The 26040-nt window shown below is 34.7% G+C and overlaps 1 protein-coding gene across 1 annotated transcript in view; it reads right to left on the minus strand.

Moving 5' to 3' along the window:
• SLCO6A1 (solute carrier organic anion transporter family member 6A1) overlaps positions 1-26040 on the minus strand; it is a 75458-nt gene that overhangs the window by 45568 nt on the left and 3850 nt on the right. Inside the window, exons 2-7 of the mRNA XM_024563279.3 lie at positions 19008-19268; positions 17483-17665; positions 15500-15596; positions 10023-10144; positions 9086-9195; positions 3516-3660 (exon numbers count right to left, since the gene is read on the minus strand). Coding sequence (XP_024419047.2) covers positions 3516-3660; positions 9086-9195; positions 10023-10144; positions 15500-15596; positions 17483-17665; positions 19008-19268 — 918 coding nt within the window. The remainder of the gene's footprint in view (positions 1-3515; positions 3661-9085; positions 9196-10022; positions 10145-15499; positions 15597-17482; positions 17666-19007; positions 19269-26040) is intronic.

Here is a 26040-nt window from a genome sequence, read left to right on the forward strand (position 1 = left end):
TCTGTTGGGCATATTCTGAAGGGAGGAACTTATGTCAGGTATGTGATCAGGAGTGAAATTTCTGGGTTAGGGGATATGTATGTATTCAGATTTTTATGATGCTGCCAAACAGATTTATAAAATGGTAAACCAATTTTCACTCTCACCAGTAGTAGAAAAAATGCCAATAGCTCATTCATGCCAACATCTATCTCTCTTTTTCATCTTAGCCATTCTGGTGAATGGGCAATAATAGTATTACAGTGTGGCATTTCTCTGAAAACCACTGAAGGTGAGCACATTTTCATATGAATACTGGCCAGTTGACAGCACCTTTTATAGAATGCCTGTTGAAGTCTTTTGTCCATTTTTACTGGATTATTTACCTTTTTATTATTGTCAAATATTTTTATATATTTGCACATAAATCCTTTGTAGATTATTTCTATAAAAATGTATTCTTGTTTGCACTTTCACTCTTTATGCTGACATTTAATGAGCAGGAATTCTTAATTTTAATGTAAAACTATTTATTTTTCTTTAGGGTTATATGATTTATGCCCTATTTTAAAAATCTTTGTCTTTTCTAAGGCTATGAAGATCTTTTCCTATGCCTTATTCTGAAAAGCTTTATTGTTTTATCATTCACATTTAGTTCTACAATCCATCTAGAATTTGTATTTGTGTATGTAGTGAAGAAGAGGTCAAGATTTATCTAATTTTCATAAGGATATCTAAGTGACCTAATATCACTAATATCTAATTAACTCGATTTTTGTTTTATGCAATTTAAAATCATATTGTTGAGGGCATACACATGTATAACTATATTACCTACCTCACTAGTTGACTCTTCTTACATTATAAACGATTTTTTTATACTAAGTAATGCCTCTTGCTTTGGAGAATACTATATTTAAAATTACTATAGTATTTTTTGGAGATCAAATCCTTGTCAGAGGTATTATTGGCTAATATGTTTTCCCATATAGTTGGTTCTCTTTTCATTTTAATGCTGTTTTCTTTTGCCGTGCAGAAACTTTTTATTTTGATGAGATCCCATGTGTTTATTCTTTCCTTTATGTCCCTTGCTCTAGGGGACATATTGGTGAAAATATTGCTGTGTCGAATATCTGAGATTTTCCTGCCTATATTTTCCTCCAGGACTTTTATACTATGAAGCAGAATGAAAAAAGGAGCTCCTACTCTTTGTGACAGCATAGATGGAGCTGGAGAGCATTATGTTAAGTGAAATAAGCCAGGCAGTGAAAAACAAACACCATATGATCTCACCTGCATGTGGAACCTAATCAACAAAACAAATAAGCAAGCAAAATAATAACCAGAGACATTGAAATAATGAACAAACTGACAGTAACCAGAGGGGAGGTAGAAGGGGATAATGGAAAAAAAGGGGGGAGGGGATTTCAGGAACAACTATAAAGGACACATGGACAAAACCAAAGGTGGGTGGAATCAGGGGAGAGAAGTGGGGATGGCTGGGGTGGGGAGACATGGTGGGGGGAAATGCAGACAACTGTACTTGAACAACAATAAAATTTTTTAAAAATTACTATAGTTACACCACCTTTTGTTTTGATTAGTGTTCATATAATGCAACTTTTTCCATCCTTTGACTTTCAACCTTTTCATGTCTTTATATTTAAGGAGTGCCTCATAAGTAATATACTGGATTTTCCCCCTCAATCTGACAAACTTTATTTATATATACACACTTACTACTCTATTTAAAGGACTCACAACAGACTTAGGACTTACAGATTCACTCCCTCTGGGTTCTAGCATCAGGGCAGCAGGTGTAAGGGCACCAGTGGCATGCAAGGAGAAACTGAAGTGACTGGCATCAGGGCAAGTGCCAGGAGACAGCTTGCTCCTGGACAAAAACCTCCAGAGTCCAGGCAGCAGCCATAGTCCTTTTCTGAGCCCTCCCACACTCAGAGACACAGAATGGCAACACTGGTTGCCCTGCCCTGGGAATTACCTAAGGCTCTGCCCCATCTAATTTACTGACGAGCTTTTCTACAATAGGCCATGCTATTCAGACAGGGTGTCAAAGCAGCCCTACCTAATACACAGAAACAAACACAGGGAGGTTGCCAAAATGAAGAGACAAAGAAATATGGCCCAAATGAAAGAAGAAAACAAAACTCTGGAAAAAGAACTAAATAAAATGGACATAAGCAATCTATCAGATGCAGAGTTAAAAATATTGGTTACAGGGATGCTCAAGGAACTCATTGGAGTACTTCAACAGCATAAAAAAGACCCAGGCAGAGATGAAGTTTACACTAAGTGAAATAAAGAAAAATTTACAGGGAACCAACAGTGGAGGGAATGAAGCTGAGAATCAAATCAACAATTTGGAACACAGGAAGAAAAAAGCACTAAATCAGAACAGCAAGAAGAAAAAAGAATTAAAAAAAACAAAGATAGGCAAAGGAGCCTCTGGGACAACTTCAAACAGACCAACATTCGAATCATAGGAAAGAAGAAAAAGAGCAAGAAGTTGAAAACTTTTTGAAAAAATAATTAAAGAAAACTTCTTAATTTGGTGAAGGAAATAGACACACAAGTTTAGGAAGCATAGGCAGTCCCAAACAAGATGGACACAAAGAGGACCACACCAAGTCACACCATAATTAAAATGCCAAAAGTTAAAGATAAAGAGGGAAATGTAAAAGCAGTAAGAGAAAAGCAGATAGTCACCTACAAAGGGGTTCCCATAAGACTATCAGCTGATTTCTTAAAAGAAATTTTGCAGGCTAGAAGGGACTGGAAAGAAATATTCAAAGTGATGGAAAGCGAGGACCTACAACCTAGATTACCCAGCAAAAGTACCATTGGGAATAGAAGGGCAGATAAAGTGCTTCCCAGACAAGGTAAAGCTAAAGGAGCTCATCATCACAAAGCCATTATTATATGAAATGTTAGAAACTAATTTAAGAAAAAGGAGAAGATCAAGACTGTGAACATTAAAATGGCAATAAATTCACAGCTATCAACAATTGAATCTAAAAAGCAAACTGAGCAAACAAGCAGAACAGAAACAGAATCATAGATATGGGGATTATTTTCAGGGTTATCAGTTGGGAGGGAGAAGAGGGAGAATGGAGGAAAAGGTGCAGGGATTAAGAAGCATAATTGGTAGGTACAGAATAGACAGGGGGAGGTTAAGAACAGTATAGGAAATGGAGAAGCCAAAGAATGCATGACCCATGGAGATGAACTAAGGGAGGGGGATTGTTGGAGGGAATGGGAGATGCTGGATAGAGGGGGACAAAGAGGGAAAAACTGAGACAACTGTAATAACATAATCAATAAACTATATTTTAAAATATTGATGCAATGATGACAGATTGTTCATTTTTTAAATTTGAGCAAAGGGTTTTAGGTATTTAACATCTGAGCAAATACTATTACTCATCTATTTTCCCCTTTTTGAAATGTTTTATAAGTACATATAAGGAAACCTTACATTAAAATTTCAAAATGAGTTCAATGAGCAGAAAAGTTACCTGAAAGTGTAGCTGCCTGATGAGGATTTAATATAAACTGATTTTCTAGATATTTAGGCAAAATTTCAGAAGCTCCAATCATAAGTAAAGATTCTGAAGCTCTGGTCAGAGCCAGGCATATAAATATCGGAGTCTTCATCAGTATCTGAAATGAAAAAGTTACATATGGATTATTTTGTTTAGTTAGCTAAAGAAGAACAGATATCTCACTCCTATGTTAAAAACCAACCTACAAAAATTTAACCTTTCCCAGTGTAAATTGAATTAAAAAAAAAATATATATATATACTGTCTTTTGCTGTGTTTAATGTGCCCTTTTTTACCCAAATTTCTGAGGGAAGAGTAAGGGTGTGCATTATACATGGACAGTACTAATTTGTTTCCAGTACAAAAAGTTTCTTATACCTTGTATCTGTTCTTGTGTTTTGTAATTGTTGGTTACTTAAAATTTCTTGTACCATAATATGTTTAAAAATAAATGCTAAAATTCCTTTATAATACAAAAACAAGTATCTAAATATAAATAAATAAATAATGGAATTAAAAAATTAAAATGAAAGACTTTTTTCCTCAGAGTTTGGGCCAAAAAACATGAAACATGGGTGTGCATTATACATGGCAAAATATGGCATATTATATATATATATATATATATACTTATCCAACAGAAATTTACAAGTTACCAGTGTACATATACCATGAAAGACATGGAGTGTCTGAACTATTTTTATTTGTAACTTGATGTCCACACCACTTGTAATTTTTATTTGTGGGTCCAGCAGTTTGCCAGAAAGATTAAGAAAAAGTAGATATCATTAACCAGTTATCTAGAAATTTCCTTAACTTTATTTAGTTTATTTTTTCTTAGCAAATATTTTTATTTAGCTAAAAAATAGACAAAAATAATTTAAGCAATGCTAAAGAAAATTCACTAGGATTGCAGTCAAGTTTCTATAATATTTTACTCCTGTAAATTCTACATACAGAAAGAATAGAGTCATTTAAATTCTGCCTTTTATCCGATTAAAAAATAGCCAGAGGACCTGAACACACCTTACATTTCTGTGAGATAAGTGTTGTTATAATACCAAGTTCTCAGCCGAAGAGAGTGAGGCTCAGAAGGATTAAAATACCATATTTCATTGAATCTAAAATGCCCTGAATTATAAGAGACACCATTATTGTAGGTACTGCTAAGGAAAAATATTACTGCCACTTACACACTATTACGGTGTCTTAAGTAAAATTCTATGCTATGCAGTTATCAATCTCACCAGCTTTTGAAATATATTAGATTTATTAAGAAGTACTTGCCACTTATTCCTGATTCACCTGCATAGCTTGGTGTGTGGTAGGCAATCCTTTTGCAGATATCTCAATAAAGGGACAATAAAGCTATCTCTACTGTGAGGATGCTTTACTTAAGTTCCATAAATCACTTGGATATCACTTTGCAAGAAAATGTGATCAAGTGTTCATTTTCCAAGCAGCAAGTATTGTTTTACTAATGTCAAAATTATGTGCTATTACGTTCTCTGCCTTTCTACACATATAATAACCTTATAATTCAACAGAAAAACATTGCATCATCTTTTTAAAGAGTTTAAAAAGCAGTTTTGCTCAATATGGACAGCGCCACTGAAGTTTACAACTCAAAGTAATAACAACATGAACAACCACAACAAACTTTGCCCATCCTCGGGCAGCATCTACTATGTCACAGTAAGTTCCTGACGTAGGTATTTCAAGACTCCATCAGTGTAATACCCAACCCAATTTCAAAGGTGTTAAAATGTGAAGGGAAGAAAGTGTGTGTCTTAGAGTCAAAGAAATGTGGACATTTGCATAAGGCCTTACCAGTAGTAAATGCTATATAATGTCCCCACTGGGTAGGCCCACTAGTGGTTAGGCCTGCAAACAGGGCCAGAACCTGTGGATTAGGAGGGACCTGGTTTACTGTCTGCCTTGTTACTTCTTGGATAAACCATGGATCACAAAGAGAAGGCTAGAGCTGGCTCTCTCTAAGACTTTTTTTTATCAAAGAAGCAAAGGATGATAACTAGATGGTCAGTTTCTAGTGTGTAACCTGGCATTTTGGCTTAGGCAAAAGTAACAGACCCTGAAATGAAAAATCTCTCTGCCTATGAGATTATTACAGAGAAGCATAAAGTCACACTGAATTCTACTTACTCATTGGCAGAAAGTCATAGCATCTCTAGCCCTTACCTGATAAGGTATTATATCTATGAATACTGCTGAACTCCACTCTTCTTGCGCGAATCATTTAATTATTTCCACTGCTTAACTGACTCATAAGTAAACACCAACCTAGTAGGCAAAACTGGCTGACTCCTTTAGTATCAGGGAAGACATGCTCGACTAACTTCACCAACAAGGTTTAACAGACATGCTCTCCTGAGAAACTCAGCTTTGGCAGGTGCTAAAACTTTTGGCGGGTGCTAACACCACTGGGAATTTGTTTTAACCTAGTCGGCTCCCTAAAATATGACTTATTATCCCTCTGTTTTCTTTCTGAAACTCGACTTGGCACAATGTTAAACGCAAGGGCCTAGATGCACGGTCCTTTCTTTTGGATCTGAATATTACATGTTTGCGTCTAGAGTTTAGTACATTTGCTTCCCCATATTTTAGGCTATTTATTTATTTACTTATTTTCTAGGGCTCCAGAAGCTCAGATCAAGTTCATACCTGGAAGTTTATTTTTATTCTTTTGGTCTTCTTCTTACATAAACCATTGTCAGTAGCCCTGAATTTTATAAATGCCAAGTGATTCTTTCATGGATTCTTGCAATTGGTATATACTACAGCTGAACAAAAAAACCAACCACTTATAGTACCCAGGGAAGACTTCCTGAAACAATGCCCCAAATGACAATGCCTTTTCAATTCCTTTCCCATTGTAATTCGGTTTTTACAGTCATGTTTAAAAGCTATTAAAACAAAATTTATCTCATGTTCAAATTATTCCCTCACTTAAAGTATATTAGTGACTTCCTATTGCACTAAGAATAAAATCTAAAGTTCTTACCATGTGCTGCAAAGACCTTCATTAACATACCCAAATCTTTGCTGACTTAAGAGCTTTCCACAGGACTCTCTTGGGCTTGGTATCTAATTAATTACCATTCTTCACATGGATTATTCCTTATCACGCTTCAGCTTCCCCCATTTAAATGTTCCCTGTTCAGTGAAGCCTTCTTTCCCTCACCATCTAAAGTAGGCTTCACAAAGGATTTTCTTAACTGAGTTGTTAGTTACTTGTTGTTAATCTGTTTTGGGTTTTATTTTTTTGAAATCTGAGACTCACACAAGACCATAATCTCCATAAAGGCATGGGTGTTAGTTACTACTGTATCTTCAATACCTAACACAGTGACACTACACAATAAAAAAAAAAAAAAAAACAGGAATAAGTAAAATAAAATAACATACTTATATTGTATTACTATGTGCCCGTCACTGTTCTAAGCACCTTATATACATAGACATATTTAATTCTAAGCACCTATACAAGGTATATACTATTATAGCCATTTTTAATACAATACAATCTAAGGCATATAAAATAATAATGCCCCCCAAATTATCTAAGGGCCCTTTTAAATGGCAACTTTAACAATTGTTAACTTGTACTCATTTAGAAATTAGATGGGTATGGTTCTATCAGGTTGTAATAAAAAAATGTAAAAGAGTGACAAGTATTTCATTTTAATTATACACCAATTCTTACTTGAAAACTGAAAATAAGAATTTCTCAAATTATTGTTTACATAAAGTCCAGGTGGGTTTAAAGAAAGACAACCTCACTTTTGACAAATGTTTTGCTCTTGGCCCCCTTCGGCAATGTGTTAGGAATATCAGAATGTCAGTCATGGTTTTCCTAGCCTTCCTTTCTCCCAGGGCAGGCACCTACCATGCACCAAATGTACACGCCAGTGACATATGCAGAATCTTGTCTGCAATTGAAAGTGTTTTCAGAATTAGGGTAAGTAGAAAGATTTCTGATAAGTTGGATCTGTGATTCTGCGAGTGTAGTCCTAATTTCCAGAATTTTTACATGATTGTTAAAAATTTTGCCAGTTTCAACTACTGTATTTTTAAGGTGAAGATTTTCCAAGCTCCTCACTCATATTCTAGAAGTCCCAAGCTCCTAAATTTTTTTTAAAGTATTAAGATGTCTTCTAGTTACTTACCCAGACAAGTGTCAGTCAGAAGTCTAAGACTGTTAACAAGGCATTATATTTTTTGGTATCCTAACAATAATCAAAACACTATTTCCGAGAGAGGTATTGGAATTAGCTTGTTTTTGTTTCTCGCATGACAGTTATCTTAAAAAAAAGCAAACTTAAAATGTTCATGTTTAAATTTTCTGAAAAGCATTTTTAACAGCTATATTTTAATTTTTAACAATATGAAAGGGGTTATACATAATTTGTTTCTGTATTGTTAAAATATACACATGTAATATTTTGGTAAAAATTAAAATTAAATAAAAATCTGAATAAAATATAATCCATTACTATGAATGATCCATGATTTAATAAAAATATAAACACGTGTTTGAATGAAAACAAGTAAACAAAATTTGTGATTTTATATAACATATCTGTTCATTTTAAGAATTAGACTAATACAATAAAAAGCACTATGTATATGTTTATCCCATTTATATGTGTTATATTTTTCTATGATACATTTTGAACAAATACCTATGAAAGCAGAAAGAAAGGAGAAACTCACATAAGGTAAGATTTGACAAAGAGTTTTGTGGGGGGGGGTTTGGATGGAGAAGAAATTGAGAGATTAGCATCTACAAAAGTACAGAAGTCTAAAAGTGCCTAATGCATCCATAAAAGAGTAAGTGGCTGGAATGTTGGGGAGAGAGGGATAAAGTTCTGAAATGAGGTGGGGAAATTCAGTTGATGTTATTGTGAAGGGTAAAAGAGTATGAAATGCATCTACCAAGTCATCTGGGAAATGATTAGATGAAGTCTACATGTGAGAAATGCAGTTCTGCAGGCAACATAAAAGATGAAGTTGTGAACAGAAAACAAATGGAATGCAGAATCATCATTTAGAAGTTGGTCGTTTTTAACCCCACTATGTCCATACTGTACACCTTGTTTCTTGCCGGGAGTAACAAGAGTTCTTCTCCATTTGATATTGAGATAAGATATTTTCAATAAAATATGTTTCTTAGAATATTAGTCAACTTCTAGATTTCTAAGTTATTTAAACATAATTAAAAGATATACAATGTTAATACCTATATTTCAATAGGGAAAAAATAAACACAAAATAATATAAGAAAAATAGAAAAAGGAAAACACTTGGTACCAGTCCCTGACACTAGCCAAGTTCTTGAAAATGCTTCTTAGGTAAGCTGGGTCCTATTTTTCATTACCCATATAATAAAGAGGTTAATTAAGACTTCAAAAGTCCCACTCAGGTTTAAGCTGAACAGTTTATGATTATTTTCTTAATTCACTATTCGTAAATTGTACAAGTCAACTCAATGAATTTTATTCATGTAAAATATTTTACTTTACCCAAACAGAAGCAAATAAATCTTTGATACTAGCTTCGGATTCCTGATCTTTGTATTTTCTGTCCAACAAATGAAGCTTCCTGTGTTTCCCAGCATTGATCTTTGCTGTACCTGATGTTAACAAGCAAAAGAAGCTTCTGACATATTCAAATAACAAAACACATATGTAAGCACACATACACATCCTATAAAACTTCGTTTCTCTTGGGATGGCAAGTGAGCTATTTTTGAACAAGCTAAAGTCAATCTAATTAAGTAAAAGTTACATTTTTCTAACAGTACTGTCCTAAAGAACATTCTGTTATAATGAAAATTTTCCATGTCTACACTGTACACTACTGTAGCCATTAAGCATTTGAAATGTAGCTCCTATGACTGAGCAAATGAATTTTTAACATAATTTAGTTTAAAATGTCAATAGCCATGTGTGGCAAGTTACCACAGTATTTGGCAGCACAGGCCTAAAATATGAAAGAGCAACCTTTGATATTACTAAAAGTATTTTGTGCCAATGAAATGTTCTACCATTAAGAGAATATTTGATTTCTCTGTTACATGTATTTTAGTGTTTTTAAGAGAATTTCAATAGTTACCATTTTATTTTACAACAATTCTATGTGGTAGTATATGTATTAAATAATGCTAGGTAAATAGATGTAAATATGTTTCTTTGAGAAAACTTATGAACTCTATACATAACAGATTTAAAAAAAATAAATGACAAGAAACAAAAAATATGTGCTAATGATAGCCTGGTACTTCAATAAAATAGTATTTGGCCACACGAGTCTTTGTTTGCCCAAATGAAACCATGTCTTATATGTCTCTGTATCTTCATGCAGAGAGAAATGTAATTCACGCATATTCTGAGAATGGGAGATGGGGGTGGGATGAGAAGCCTGCTGTCCTTTAATAATGGATTACATTGTGATAGTCACCTCGTATGTGCTCTGGAAAGCATGACAGTGGTACTAATGTGGACCACGCGATGATTGAGACAAAAACAAAACGAATCCACCAAGTCTGCAGCCAGTGTTCTTTATTATCACTGTCTTCAATGCTTTAATAAAAACAAATGAAAGATTTCAAGTTTGTATATTTTATTACTGACAAGGCCATAATCTAACAGAAAAAGAAAGAGAGAAATGAAACATTTTCTATTAATTTGTCCCTGTTTGTTTTGCTGAGAATGAATAGTTATGAGTCCTCCAATTACGTTGTTCCCTTTTGACCTGTATGATCCTGAATATTTCCCTTTTCTTCTTCTCCCCTGTTCACTAAGGTGATGGAGAGTAATTCTTTGAATCTTTTTAACTCTTTTTCTCCAACAGAAGCTATGCACTTAGAAGACTATCCCTTTAAAATTGATCTCTCCTTTAAAATCATTTCTGCCCCTTTAAATCACGAAACTAGACCTTTAGTGAAAACACTCCTTTTAAGTTGTATGGCTAACCCTTTAAATCACATTTATTATGAACTCTCTTGCTTGTAATCCCTTCTCTGAGCTCTCAGACCAAGAGTGAGTTACCCTTCTAATGATCATAACTAATCACCCTCAGGACCCTTTGTCAGGCCGTTGTCTTCTCACTTGCCTGCAATTTCTCTTGCTGCACCTTTGTAAACCACAAAGCCTCACAGTGTGCAGAGTGGGATGGGAATGTGAAGGATCCTGTGCTGGGATTGTTAAATTTGCTGTTTTTACTCACGCTTATTTCACAATTTCAGCATTCTTTCTCTCAAAGAATGATTTTGTGGAAGATTTTCATTGTTGCAAAGTTATTTTATATCATGTAGGGAGGAGATTTAGGAAAGTTGATTACTACATAGCTGCCATTTCCTTCAGTTTCACAGACCTGTAAGACCTAGTCCAACCAGCCATTGTGGGGAAAAGCCCAATCCTCAGGAACTGCAGTTTTGGAGGTGCTGGTTTCTCTCTCACTAGTGACTCTACCGCCAACAGACACCTGAGGAGTAGCTTGCTTGTAGGCCTTCTCTCTCACAGAGTGTGGAGAATATTCTGTTTTACTGATGGGCCAACTCCTTGTCCATTGCTACATTATTCAGGGATACTAATTCCGAAGTGCAGTGACACAGGGTTGCAATCTTGACTTCCACTATCCTCTAGTCACATGCTAAGCCTATAGAATTTTGACTTCAGACTTGCACTAGAGGTACCAGTTTCCTCAAAAATTATAATTTTCAGAAATTTTGTTTTCACTTTTGAACCCAGCTGTATATTCTAACTTATGCATTATATTGCATATAATATGATTATTACATTTGCATAAGTAATTGAGTGCCTAAAATTTAAGGAAAATAAATTTTAAAAACTACAAAGTATAAGCAAATAATTTAATAATGTAACATATATATAAGACAAACATAGAAATCAATTATTTCCTCCTCATTCAAATAAATGATTAGCAAATGCAGTAATACAAATATTCCATGCAAAAACTAACAAAATACATAAAGTCAGGAGGAATAAGCTTAATTGGATATCTTCAATAAAGAAAATCATAAAACTTCATTGAAGGACATAAACCTAAGTGCCCATCAGTAAATGAGCGGATCAAAAAACTGTGGTACATTTACACAATGGAATTTACGCATTTATGCAGCAGAAAGAAAGAAGGAGCTCCTACCCTTTGCTACATATTGGATGGAACTGGAGAGCATTATGCTAAGTGAAATGAGCTAGGCGGTGAAAGACAAATACCATATAATCTTACCTATAAGTAGAACCAAATCAACAAAACAAGCAAGCAAGCAAAATATAACCAGAGATGTGGAAATAATGAACAAACTGACAGTAACCAGAGGGGAGGGGGCAATAACAGGGGAAAGAAGGGAAAGGGTCATCAAGGAACATGTATAAAGGACCCGTGGACAAAGCCAAAGGGTGGTAGGATTGAGGGTGGGAGGTGAGAGTGGGTGGGGTGGGGAGAGTGGTGGGGAGAAAATGGAGACAACTGTAACTGAACAATAATAAAAAAAAACCTATAAAAATAAAAGCAAAGAAAATAGAGCAACACACCACATTCTTGCATGGAAAGATAACAATTATTCTCAATTTGACACATAAATTTAAGTAATTCAAATCAAAATGCTTGAATTATAACCTGAGATTATCAAATATATCTAGAAAGCAATTTTGCAAAATGTCCCCTGATATTTAATGGGTAGTAATGAGTAATTTAATGGATAGTAAAAGCCCCCGATATTTAATGGATAATAATGAGTAGAAACCAAATTGAAAATCATGATAAAGCTTTAGTTAGTAAATGTAACTAGTTATGTTTATTTTATTTAGTTATTAAAACATTGTAGTATTGGCATGAAATAGAAAAATATATCAGAGAATATATTAGATAGATAAAAAACCCTCATACTTATAAGGAAATCTAATTTATGATAAAGATGGTATTTAATATCACTAAAATAAATTAACTTAAAAAATGAAATTATCTAAAATGTCATTAGTACAATTAGATATCCCTTTGAGAAAACAAATAGAATATTGGCCCATGCCTTTTATTATAAGCAATAGTAAATTTTAATTGGAAGTTAAATTTAAATGTACAGTCAAAACCAAACAAGGATGCTACGAGAAAAGAAAATGAAAGGCAAATATTTCTAATGAACATAGATGCAAAAACCTCAACAAAATCTTAGCAGACCTAATTTAACAAAACATTAAAAGGTTCGTAACACCATGATGAAATGGAATTTATCCCAGAAATGCAAGAATGGTTCAATGTCCACAAATCAATCAATGTAGTAATAAAAGATAAAAATTATATGATCATGTCAACTGATGCAGAAAAGCATTTGACAAAATTCAAAATCCATTCATGATGAAAACTCTCAAAAAAGTGAGTACAGATAAAACATACTTCAACACAATAAAGTCCATATATGACAAGTTCATAGCTAATATCATATTCTATGGTGAAAAGTGGAACCTTTTCTTCTAAGATCAAGAAAAAGACAAGAATGCCCAGTCTCCTCACTTTTATTCAACATAGGGCTGGAAGTACCAGCCAGAGTGATTAGGGAAGAAAGAGGAGGAGAAGGAGAAGGAGGAGGAAGGCATGGGGGAGGTGGGGGGGGAGGAAAAAAGAGGAAGAGGGAGGGAGGGGAAAGAGGAAGAGAAAGGCATCCATAACAGAAAGGAATAAGTAAAATTGGCTTTGTTTTAAGATGCTATGGATACTATACATAGAAAACCCTATAGACTGCACTGAAAAAATGCTCATGGCACCAATCCATAACATCATTCTATCAAGCCAGCTACTTCTGGATAATGGGGGCAGAGAGTAAGGTCAGTGAATTCTAGAGTTATCATACTGCCACACTTCCTTTGTCTTATCATACGTTCCCTAGTTGGAGACAATATTGTATGTGAAACCACAGGGATGTATGTACTTTATTAAGACAAACAGAACCATATCAAACACAAAAACTACACAGCATTTCTCTGATGATTAGTGGACACTGAACATCATTTCATGTCTATTGTACATCTGTATGTTCTCTTTGGAGAAGTGTCTATTCACGTCCTTTGTCCATTGTTTAATTGGATTGTTTTCTTGGTGCTGAGTTGTATAAGCTCTTCATATAAAACAAATAAGCAAGCAAAATACAGCCAGAGACATTGAAGTAAAGAACAAACTGATGGTAACCAGAGGGGAGAGGAGAGGGATAACAAGGGGGAAAAAGGGGAAGGGTCATCAAGGAACATGTATAAAAAGGACACATGGACAAAGCCAAATGGGAGTAGGATCCAGGCCGGGAGGTGGGGGTGGGTGAGGTGGGGGAATTGGGGGTTGGAAATGGAGACAACTGTACTTGAAGAACAATAAAAACAAATTTAAAAAGAAAAAAACATGAAAAAGATAAATAAATTTTGGATATTAACTCCTTATCAGATGTATCATTGGTGAATATATCCTCCAATTCAGTGGATTATCTTTTCATTTTGTTAATGGTTTCCTTTGCTGTGCAAAAATTTGCTGTGGTCCCGTTTGCTTATTTTTTCTTTTGTTTCCCTTGCTCAAGAATGTACATTAGAAAAAATATTGCTTGAGAAATGTCTGAACACACAATGAAATATACAGATGATGTATTACAGAGTTGTGCACTTGAAACTTATATAATTTTATTAACCAATGTCTCCCCAATAAATATAATAAAAAGATAAAATAAATAAAAACTACAAAGCAAAGGAAACAGTCAAGGGAGTGAAAAGGCAAACTATTAAATGGGAGAAAATATTTGCAAATTATGTATCTGATAAATTGCTAATATCCAGAATACATTTTTTAAAACTCCTTCAATTCAACAACAAAATCTGATTTAAAAAGGGTCATGAAAACTTGAATAGACATTTCTCCAAAGAAAAAATACTGATTGACAAGAGGGATAGGAAAAGATGTCCAACATCACTAATTGTGAAGGAAGTGAAAATAAAAGCCACAATAAAATATCAGTTTATACCCATTAGGTTGGCTGTTACCAAATAACGAAACAGAACAGAAAACAAACGTTGGCAAAGATGTTGTGAAATTGGAAACCTTATGCATTATTGGTGGGAATGGAAAATGGTGCAGCCACTACATAAAACAGTATGAAAGTTCCTCAAAAAAAAAAGAATTACCATGTGGCCTAGCAATTTCCCATTTCTGGGTATATATCAAAAAGAACTGAAAGCAAAATCTCCAAGAGATGTTTGCACACCCATGTTAATTACAGAATCATTCACAATAACTACAAGTTGGAAGTAACCTAATGTCCATTGACACAATAATGGGTAAAGAAAATGGATAAAGTAAATATACATGCAATGGAATGTTATTCAGCCTTAAAAAAGAAGGAATTCTGTCATATGCTGCAATAAGGGTGAGACTTGAGGACATTATGCTAAACGAATGAGGAGGTATCCAAAGTAGTCAAACACTTAGAAAGTAGCGTGGTAATTGCCAGGAGCTGGGGAGAAAGGGAAAAAGGGAAGTCATGCAATGGATACAGAGTTTCAGTTTAGCAAGATAAAATTTCTAGACATCTGTTTCACAATAATATTCATAGAGTTGACACTACTGTACTGTACACTTACAAATGGTTAGGATGGTAAAGTTTATATTACATGTTTTTTACTACAATTTTAATAAGAACTATGTGCAGAATTAGTAGTAAGGTTGCCATTACAAGTGGTGTTTTTAAAATTTTATTTCAAGCAGTAAAGGTAAAAATGTACATTTTAGACATATTTATATGCACATATATGTGCATATCAGTTACATTTACATATATTTTTCTAAAAATATGGTTGTTAACAAATTAAATGTCTATATTTATAAGCTAAAGTGTCCAATATTTTACACAATGTAGACAAAAAGGAAAGAAAATAGCTTACCTGTTATCAAAAGTACTGTCCTCAGAGTTCTCATTTAGGGGTGCTCCTATGGCATAACCTAAAGCATATCCAATTGTTACTGAAGCATCCGTAAGGCCTATAAAAGGAATACTGAACATCAAACAACTATATTAAGCCAGCTCTGTCAGAAGACAATAAAAGGCTACATCACTAAAATGAATCCTTTGTGTAAGTTTCATAGCATACTTTATTAGTCAGGATTCTCCAGGGCAATTCAATTGAAGAAATAAGATATTTAGAGAGCGAGATTTTAAGGATTGGCTTATGCAGTTGTGGGGGCGGGCAAGTCCAAATTTGAATGACAGGCTGGCAGGTTGGAAATCCAGGTAAGAGTTAATGTTACAGTCTTGAGTCTATAATTAAGTCTGAAATCCACAGGGCAGGCCAGTGGGCTGGGAAAACTCAGAGTTTCTCTTGTAGTCTGGAAACAAATTTATTTCTTTTTTGGGAAAACCTCAGTCTTTATTCTAAAGGCTTCAACTGACTGGATGAGGCTTACCCACATTCTGGAGGGTAATCTCTTTACTCAAAGTCTGCTGATTGTAACTATTAGTCACATATTACAGAAAATATTACAGAGACATGTAGACTGGTGTTTAACCAAACAACTGGTTGCCATAACTATGCCAAGCTTACACATAAAATTAACCATCATACATATTATCCAATGTGTGTATTAGAGAAACTCAGATACTTTAATCATATAATTCACTGTACCTTAGTCTATATATTTAATGTAATATAAATATATTTATATTTAATATAAATATAAATTCAATATACCTTCTTTCACTTTAATCTGTGGTACTAAAACAAGATAATACTTTATCATGACATATTATCATCACCTTTGCATCTTTTATCTTAGCTGCCAGAGTGACAAGAGGTGGCAATAAAGTCAGCTTCTCTCCGCAGTGTATAAATGTGTGTGTTAATTACTATTCAGTAGAACCAAGTGTAAAACAAAGGTATTTGTGTCCACCCTCACATGAGACTAATAAACCACTGCAAATTTTTTTCTCAAAGCAAACATATATATGAATGTCATCTATTTTAGCTTATTGGCATGACTTTCCTTATCTCTAATGAAAAAATTATCTTCGTACAAAATGCTATTCTCTTTTAAGTCATCTTCACAATAAGTATAGAAAAACAATTTTAATTTTTCTTTCAAAGCTGGTAGTTAGATAACCCTGTACAAATAAATGATCTACCAGGACTAGACGCTATTGCAATATAAGGAAATAAGAGATTATTCTGAGTTGTACCCCAGCGTTGGTTTTTGTAGGATACAGTAGCGTAAAACAGTGTAAGTAGAGGATGCTACACTGTGGTCAATTAAGTAACATATCACTTCTCTCCTAGAAGGGATGAAGCAGGTTGTATTGATTAACTGCAAAATATAAGAGCCCCCCAAAAGACTGAGTTAATGTATGGAAAGAACAATACAACGATGACTATTTTGGCACCACAGTACTGAAGAGGCATAACACAATGTTTCTGTCCCCTTATGGATGTGATGGCAGCAACTTCCCACACATATCCCCAAAAGGTTAAACATGTAACTACTCAAGAAAGTCAACCTAGTAATTTAAAGATTTTTTTTCTATAAAAATGAACTGCAGCCTATATAATTTGATATGACATACACGTGTGTGTGTGTACGCACAGTGTATATGGAAAGAGTACAGTTTTTACTACTTAAGAATGTATTTGCTCTATATCTCTTAGGGTGGCCTTCAGATGACTTGTCTATAATTCCAAATCTCAAGCAGCTCTTCAGAAGCAAGCAGCTCAATGTGATTTTGAAGTTAGGCATACCAGTTAGCAGTCATTCCAATATTATTATAAGAACCAATAATTAGACCTTGTGTATCAGTTTAGATACGCACACCAAAAAATATAGAATCTCAATAAAAACTGAGAATGGGTAAATCATATTAGAAAGGAAAAAAAACTTGCCTAAATAAATACCAGCTGAGTGTGTGGCAACATTCTCGTGGATAAAGCTCATTCCGAGGATGTACAGAGGCATTCCTGCTATTCCCTGCACAGTCTGCCCAAGGAGGAAGAAAGATACATATTTTGATTGAAATGATATGGATTTCTTGCAAGTTTTCATAACCTTCGTTTCTTTGCAAATATCTTTGAAGAGATAATTTTAATTTTTTGTTAAATGAGTCAAAACTTATACAACAACTATACAGTATCTTTTATGAAATATTTTACCTTTTACAAGCTATAATCAAGATGACTTAAAGAAGACACAAAGGAAGGTAGATTGTCCTATTTCTACTCCTGTGGCTCCTGTTGAGTGCTAATCAAGTAGCATTTTTAATATGTCTCAAGCAGTGCTTCCTAACTTCTCATCCTTTTTGACCAGGACAGGATAAAGGGAAGAATAGGAATGATGTGGTTTTCATTCCCTTCTTTCCATAAATCACCTTCTCATTTAATTAGCTGTCCATTCTACAAATATGATAAGTATATTAAAATATATTATATAAATTAATAAATATTGTATTTGAAATATTTATATTCTACAAATACTATATATTATAAATTATACATTATAAATATACATTATAAATATATGAGCATAGTATATAGTTCATTCATTGATATAATGTCTATCAGAATATTATTTAATACATGAATTTTATAGGTATAAGTATTAATTATATTAATTTAGTTTAATATGAATTATTTTATTTACATTGTAAATACACATTATAAACATACACTTTAAACATCATAAGCTTATATATATATACACACAGAGAGACACCTTCATGCATTTTTCCATCATGTCCTGCTAAAATCCGGTTTAAAGACACCAAAATCAGTGGATACATTCCAACACTTTCGTAAGCCTATTCACAACATAAAAGTAGTGAATAGGGTCAGAAATAGTACTACAAAACTTCAAATAGCCTTTATTTACTGGGAGTAGCAAAAAGATCATGGAATAAATTTTTGACAATGAACAGAGTGAGGAAGACATCAATCGTTTTAGATTTAAAGCCCTAGGTCAAAGGGCAGTTCATTAGTAGCTAGAAAATATCTGATCTTTTTCTGTGTGTGTTCAGTTTTTTTTTAATGGTTGTATTTGTGCTGTATGTGTTTTGAAGTCAAAATTAAGAGATTAATTAAAGCATATTGTAGAAGACATAAAGAATTACTAAAGTTCTCAAAAGACAAATATAGAAATGGATAAAAGAAAAACAATTTTACAAAATAATTTTCCCCAAATATTATTTCTTCTTCCTAGGTCCATCTCTTACATGAAAGGGCATATGATCATGAGAAGGCGAGAGAATGGGTACATTACAAGGGAGCTACAATTATTCAGCTTAATAAACTTGGTCATATAAATAGATACAGATGGATGGATGTATGAACATACAGGTATCATAGTCTAAGTTCCTAGAGGCAATGATTTAAATGATTAATGATTTGAAGTATGACAGTATCATTTAAATCTTACCTTCAGTTGCTACATCCACCTTATAACTTTCACCAACAGTGTAAGGAAAAGCAAATAAAAGTGATCCAAACCCTACTAAAAAGGAGGAGAGTGTAATCCACCTTAATTTGTTTCCTCTCCCTCCATAGTATGATATAAACAGGACTACCAGGCAAGAGGAAATATCATAGCCTGAGGACAACACCAGGCGCTCAGTGGTTTTCAGACGGTTGCCAGTGTCAAGCGTGTTGATGCTCAGATCTACAAGACCAAACACAATACCTAAACAAGAAAAGAAAAAAGAAAGCAATAACATGCATTTTAATAGACAAAATATATCACCATTATAATCATTGCAAAGCAAAACTTAATTTACAGTGATTTAATTTTATTTCACATTGTTCGGAATGTTTAAGATTTATGAGCATATAATGATTCCTTTTTTAAAAACACTAATAGGCCTTAACCTCTATGAAATAGTTGCTAATGGAATATTGTAAAAGCTATTTTAAAATACTATATTCATGAGTAATTTACTGGAGTATGATCTTTTAATCATCTCAATACTAAAATTTATTTTGATGTATATTTCAGTTAGATGAGTAAAAATGAATAAATAATAATCTAATATCTACCATCCAGAACAGAAAATAAAATGTTATCAAAACAGTTTTAAGAAAATAGCTGAAGCCCAACGTGTACTCCCCAAACACGTTCTTCTTTCTCCCTCTGTAACCTGTGTCCTATCCTTGAAGTTCACCATTTCCCAGCCTTCTTAACACATTTTTGACAATATATACATCCTTGAACAATACAGAGTATTGTTTGTCATGTTCTTGAACATAAAATAAATGTTCACTTAGCATCCAGCTGGGAAAAAATAATCATACTAAATGTTATTGTTTTTTTTTTTAAGGAAATTGACAGAGAGGTTGGCTACAAAGTAATACATTTGTTGGATTGGAAAGGGGGAATAGTTGTTAATCAAAACTCATGATTCCCAATGCTACCAAAGTGGCTGGAGCATGGGCAGCTGCGGGGTCCACTGTGGCTCCTGCTGCTCTTCCAGTTACCAGAGACAGAGCCCAAGCGCACTGTGCTGCTGAACCGTCTACTGTTGCTGCTGATGCAGCTGCGTTGATTACGGACTAAAGCCTGGAGCCTTCTCAACCCCAGGATTGCTGTTGCTGTTAAAAATATCACCAGAAACAGGGACCAGAAAACAAAAAAACAAACAAATAAAAAATAGGCTTCTGTTTGTTTCTTTTTCAAATCTGCTACAGCTTCTCACTGGTAACACCTAGGTGAAGCCAGCTGGCAAGGAAATCTGGGAAATGTAGTTTACAGGCTGCCAGTCTCTTAGCAAACAGGAATGAGTCCAGAAGGGGAACAATGGAGTTTATGGCCAACAGACAAACAACTTGCGAAGCTCACAGTTTTGACCACTCAGGATACATTTTTACCCTTCTTCCCATATTTAAACTTCTGTACCAAATTAATAGCAACAGATTCATCATGCATCTTCCTAACTAACGTGTTTCAATTATTCTGACAAAGACCATCTCACTCTTTCCCTAAAAAAGGGAAGGAAATGCATAGTCCAATCAGTCACAATATCCATACCAAGGTAATGTTAATTCTTCTAGTTTAATCAGAGACATGAATGGATTTTTTAACATAAAAACTAAATTGCAAAGGTATAAATGCTATAGAAAGGTATGAAAGATATAAATAAATAATTAAGCACACATATGGTAGGCCTAACTAAATTTGTGAGGGAATTGTATTGCAAGACATCATAAATCCAACTTAGAACCACAACAATTTAACAGACCAAGAGTGGCAGGAAACAAGATATAAATACTTTGCTGTATCCAAGAGAACAATGTTTTCAACTCTCATTTTATTTATTTACTCATTTTTTTAACAACTCTCATTTTAGATGTGACCAAGAAGGAATTATCCAAGGCAAAAATGTCCTGTCAGTAACCGTGTCCAGCTCTGGGGTTGGGGTATTAATTCCCCATCTAATTCAGGAATATTCTGTAACCTAGAGATGAAATTGTAAAGTTATAGCACATGATCCTCTTTTATAAAATAGTATAGAAAAGGATGTGAAAAAATTAAAAAATGGAATATACACACAAATGTATACATTTATGTGTGTATACATAAAAAAAACAAGAAAGGAAAGATGCATAGTTGCTACAGTTTTTATTTCTCTAAGTGGTTATGAGACATAGTTGACATTTATAACCTCCTTCTTCCTTATTTACTTCCTCTTCTACCTCTCAATCCACATAACATATATACATTATTACAAAGCATATACTTCACCTTACAGCACAGCACCCCAGCTGTTGCCGCCTAGCTGGAGGCCTACCTGAATCTTCAGTAGGACATTGTAATTATCTACAAGGTCAAGAGTTTCTCATTATTGAAATATGTAGTAAAATCAGTGAATTCCATAAACATGAACTCTCTGAATGTATTTCTTTTGCTATAAAATGAATTTCTTCATTAAAAGCAATGTAATAAATAAGATGATCATAATGGTATATAAGGCATTTGTGAGGTCCAACTATAGTTATTTTTGGCAGAAATATGGTGATAAAAGAATCCATACCCAAACAAATATCTGTTTCAGTGAGAAGAAATTATTGCCCACTCCATAATGAAACAGATTATGTAATCAACTTGCCTCCAGGTAGCTGGTTGATTTCATCGGGGAATGGAGCCATTTCCTGGATTGTGTTGCCTCCAGTGGAGATAAATCTATACATTCAGCTCTTGTATAAACTCCATCCTTGATGCAATGAACATGAGCTCATTGAACAAGACATACAATGGCTGGGAAAAGGGGTTGGCTCATATTCACAGTATGGTTATCTATGCACCTCATTACCGAGAGCTTCCTCTGCAATGGATTTCTTTGGTGAATGGATTTGCAAAGGGCAACTCTGCCCATTCAGAGACACCATGTATCTGGCCCTCCTAGTCACTATTGGGCGATGGCAGCATGGTATCTGGGAAATACAGACAATCAAATTGTACTGCTCAATGTTCTGCCCACTGGGAGGATTTCCTGTTTGCTCACTTTTTCAGGGACACCTCTGGGTGGGACTATTACATTACAATAGCATACTTCCACCTTCAAAAACCATAGGCACAAAAGATTATGCTTCTTTCTTAGTACTGAATGGTACAGATAAAGAAATTTTTCCTATATTTTAGAAGAGGTAGCCCTGCATACTCCAAACCAACTGGTCTCTAGAGACATCACTGAAGTGGCAGGAAAATTTTAGACGCTGAAGACATTATTTCCCAGGGCAGACTTCAGGTAAGCCATTCCGGGAAGACTGGGATCTGATCCCAGTTATGAGTGTGGCAGCAGTAAGGGGTGGTGAGATGGGTCATGAGGGCAGCCAACACTCCCTTAACTCAGGTAAGATAATTTCATGTTTTCAAGCAGGGAATTGCTTTTTCTTCAGTGGTAGGAAGAAAAGTTGCTCCTACTGGCAAAGGAGATTTGCAATTTCAGGACTGATGGTCCTCTGATTCACCTAATTCCACCCAAATGCTTTTATCCCTATTCTCAGGGTCAAGCAATGACCCAACTCTCACATAAGTAGACTTATAAATCCATGAATTCAACTTGTATTATAACTCTACAGCCATGAATTAGGGTTGGTCCTATTCAAAATATGCAGTATGTGGCTCAAAGGGACGAGATTCTCTTACAACCATCAGAGAAGCTCACACATGTTCTAATGATGCCCTAAACTAATTTCCTTTCTGTAAACTTCCCAGTGCAGTCAGAGGGACTCAGTCAGTCAGCCCCAGAATCTTTGTAGTCTAAAGTTCCCCGTAGGAGTCAACTGCAGAAGCTATTGGTCTCCCAAAGTCTTGCTTTCAAGAAGACTTTGTCTCAGGCAACATTTCAAATAACTCTTTTGTCAGCATATGCCATGGACTTCCCAGTGTGCCATATTCCACAGGCACGAATGTTGTTCTTTTTACTGCTTTCAGGCCCAATTAGGTCAGATAACCAATCCAGATGCCCATCTTTGAGGGCTGGTTTGTTTGTTTTCGCCTAATTCAATGCTTAGTATGAAGTACTGTATCAAAAATTATATGATTTTTGCCATTTATAGATCAATTAGTTTAATTACATTGGTAGAGCTAAAAGTTTAGTCAAAAACTTTTCAAACATTTTTATATGTCAAAATATTTTTACAAGGAATATTACTTGATACATACATTAATCAATTTCTTAGCCATGCTTCTAATGAAATGTTATGAATATTTATCTGAAGAATATATATTTTAATATGACCTCATTTCTCATGAATTTAGTTGCAATCCATCAAAGCTGCTGTTTATAGTTTCGCAGCAAAAGTTGGCTCAGCCAGCCTTGGTTGCTCAAAACAGACCTGTCTCAAGACTGACTTCTTGCTCCTGGAAGAGGACTCCAAGCCCTCGAATATTCTTCCTGATAAGAGTGCTTTTCTATGCTTGAAGCCTTGGGCCACACAGTGCCCACTGGATCAGATAGTTTATACTAACAGGGTGATTTAAAGTGAATATCTATTGTTGTATGCCTGAGGCTGTATCAGTTTAATTAGCTTATGTTAACAATACATTTATGTTTTGAACACCTCGTTTGCTGTGGGGGAGGGGGGAGGTAGGGGGAGGTATTGGAGTCTGAGTAGCTAAAGTCAGTCACACAGATGCTGTATGCCTACATGACTGACCCTCCTGCCAAAAGTCTTGGACATTGAGGCTCATATGAACGTCCTTGGTCAGAAATTCTTTGCATGTGCTGCAAAATTAAGCATGTCCATATGTCCCCACTGGGAAAGGACACATGGAAGCCAGGGCCTTGTTTCTTCTAGACTTTCTCCCATGTGCCTTTTCTCTTCACTGATTTTAATCTGTATCCTTGCACTTTAACAAATCATAGCACACCTTTCTCTGGGTCGTCAGTCCTTCTATTGAATCACGCAGTCTGAGTGAGGTCGTATGGATCTCCAATATAATAGTTAATAAATGTGAAGTTTGTTAAGGCCTCCAAATCACTCTTCACTGTAGACTATAATATTTTAATCGAGAAAACACTTTCTACAAATGTGTATCTATGAAAACACTACTAAATAGTGTTTATGTTCGGTTTTGTACTGAAATATTTCAGCCGAAAATCATTCATAGAATCTTTCTTTGACAAATACTTTTAAAAAGTCTTCAATAAATTGCCTGTATTTATTATTATTTTAAATGTTTTTCCAAAGGTAAATGTGCAAAGCCAAAGCCCTTATTAATTTCATTCCAGTATATGAAAAAGAATCACTGTAATTCACTATATTAAGATAATAAAAACATAAACATCAGAATGCCAAAAAGGAAATTTGACAAAAACTGAACGCACTTTCTCTCCAAAGAGGACATACAGATGGCCAATAACATATGAAAAGATGCTCAACATCACTGATCATCAGAGAAATTAAAATTAAAACCACAATGACACATCACCTCACACCTGTCAGAATGGCTATGATCAATAAATCAACAAACAAGGATGTGGAGAAAGGGGAACATTTTTGTACTGTTGGTGGGATGCAGATTGGTGCAGCCAGTGGGGAAAGTAATATGGAGATACCTTTAAAAACTAAAAGTGGATCTGCCTTTGGACCCAGAGATCCCACTTTTTGGAATACATCTGAAGGAACCCAAAACACTAATTCAAAAGAACATAAGAACCCCTATGTTCACTGCAGTGTTATTTACAATTGCCAAGATATGGAAGCAGCCCAAGGGTCCATCAGTAAATGAGTAGATAAAACAACTATGGGACTTTTACACAAGGGAATACTACTTGGTCATAAAAAAGAAGAAAATTTTACCCTTTGCGACAACAGTATGGATGGACCTGGCGAACATTATGCTAAGTGAAATAAGCCATTCAGAGAAAGACAAATACTATATGATTCCACTCACATGTGGAATCTAATGAAGAAACAAAACTAACAAGCAAAATAGAGACAGACTCATAGATAGCAGGCTGACAGCTAAGGTAGAGGGAGGGAGGGGAGGGTGTGGAGGGATTGAGCAAAAAGGAAAAGGACTCATGGACATGGACAACATTGTGGTGATTGCAGGGGAGGGGGTATAAGGGGATGAAAAGGAAATGGAAAAATACAACAAAAATAAATAAATGAGACAATAAAATTACTGGGTTTTATTATCTCAATATACTTTCATAATAAAAATATTCAGTGAACTAGGAATGGAAGGCAACCTTCTCAAACTGATAAAAAGTACACACAGTGTGGGACAAAAGGGTGGGTTTACAGTTGTGAGTATATGAAACACAGAGTTTATTCTTGTATTATCATTTATTAATTAGTGTACTACTTTCCATACAAACAACTATAAACCTACTTTTGCCCCATCCTGTATGTGAAAATTCTACAACACAAATATAAAGTCAATAAAAGAGTTATCATATGACCCACAATTCCACTCCTAGGTATAAATCCCAGAGAAAAAAAATATATATGTCCACACAAAAACTTATACACAGTTCCAGCTCTATGTATAAGGAGATTGGAAGTCACCCCTCTGTCCAAACTAGTACCAACTTAACAGACTGAAAAATCAACAACTCTTTGGACACGTAAGAGGGGGGAAGAAACAGCACACTTGATGAGATTGTAAATTCAACCATCATCATAACTCATCAAGCCATATATTTAAATTTTGTGTTTCATTGCCAGAAATGTCAGCTCTAGGGTTAAAAAAAAATGAGAGCTTACTTTAGGACTTTGAGGGGAGTTGTTGAATTCTCAGACCATAACTTGAGCTAAAAGTTGAGACCAGAGTTTGTCATTTCTCTTCGTAAGTGCTTAATGTCACTGGAAAGATCCCATACTACACCAGAGCCTTATAGTCACCATTTCTACCAAAGCGCAGCAACCTCTTGGGCTTTCAAGGTACATGTTTCAGTTGGCACTTTTTCGCAACCAAACACGGTGATAGCTTGACGAAGTATGATGCC

The sequence above is a fragment of the Desmodus rotundus genome, chromosome 1, assembly GCF_022682495.2.
Source record: "Desmodus rotundus isolate HL8 chromosome 1, HLdesRot8A.1, whole genome shotgun sequence".
NCBI lineage: Eukaryota > Metazoa > Chordata > Mammalia > Chiroptera > Phyllostomidae > Desmodus > Desmodus rotundus.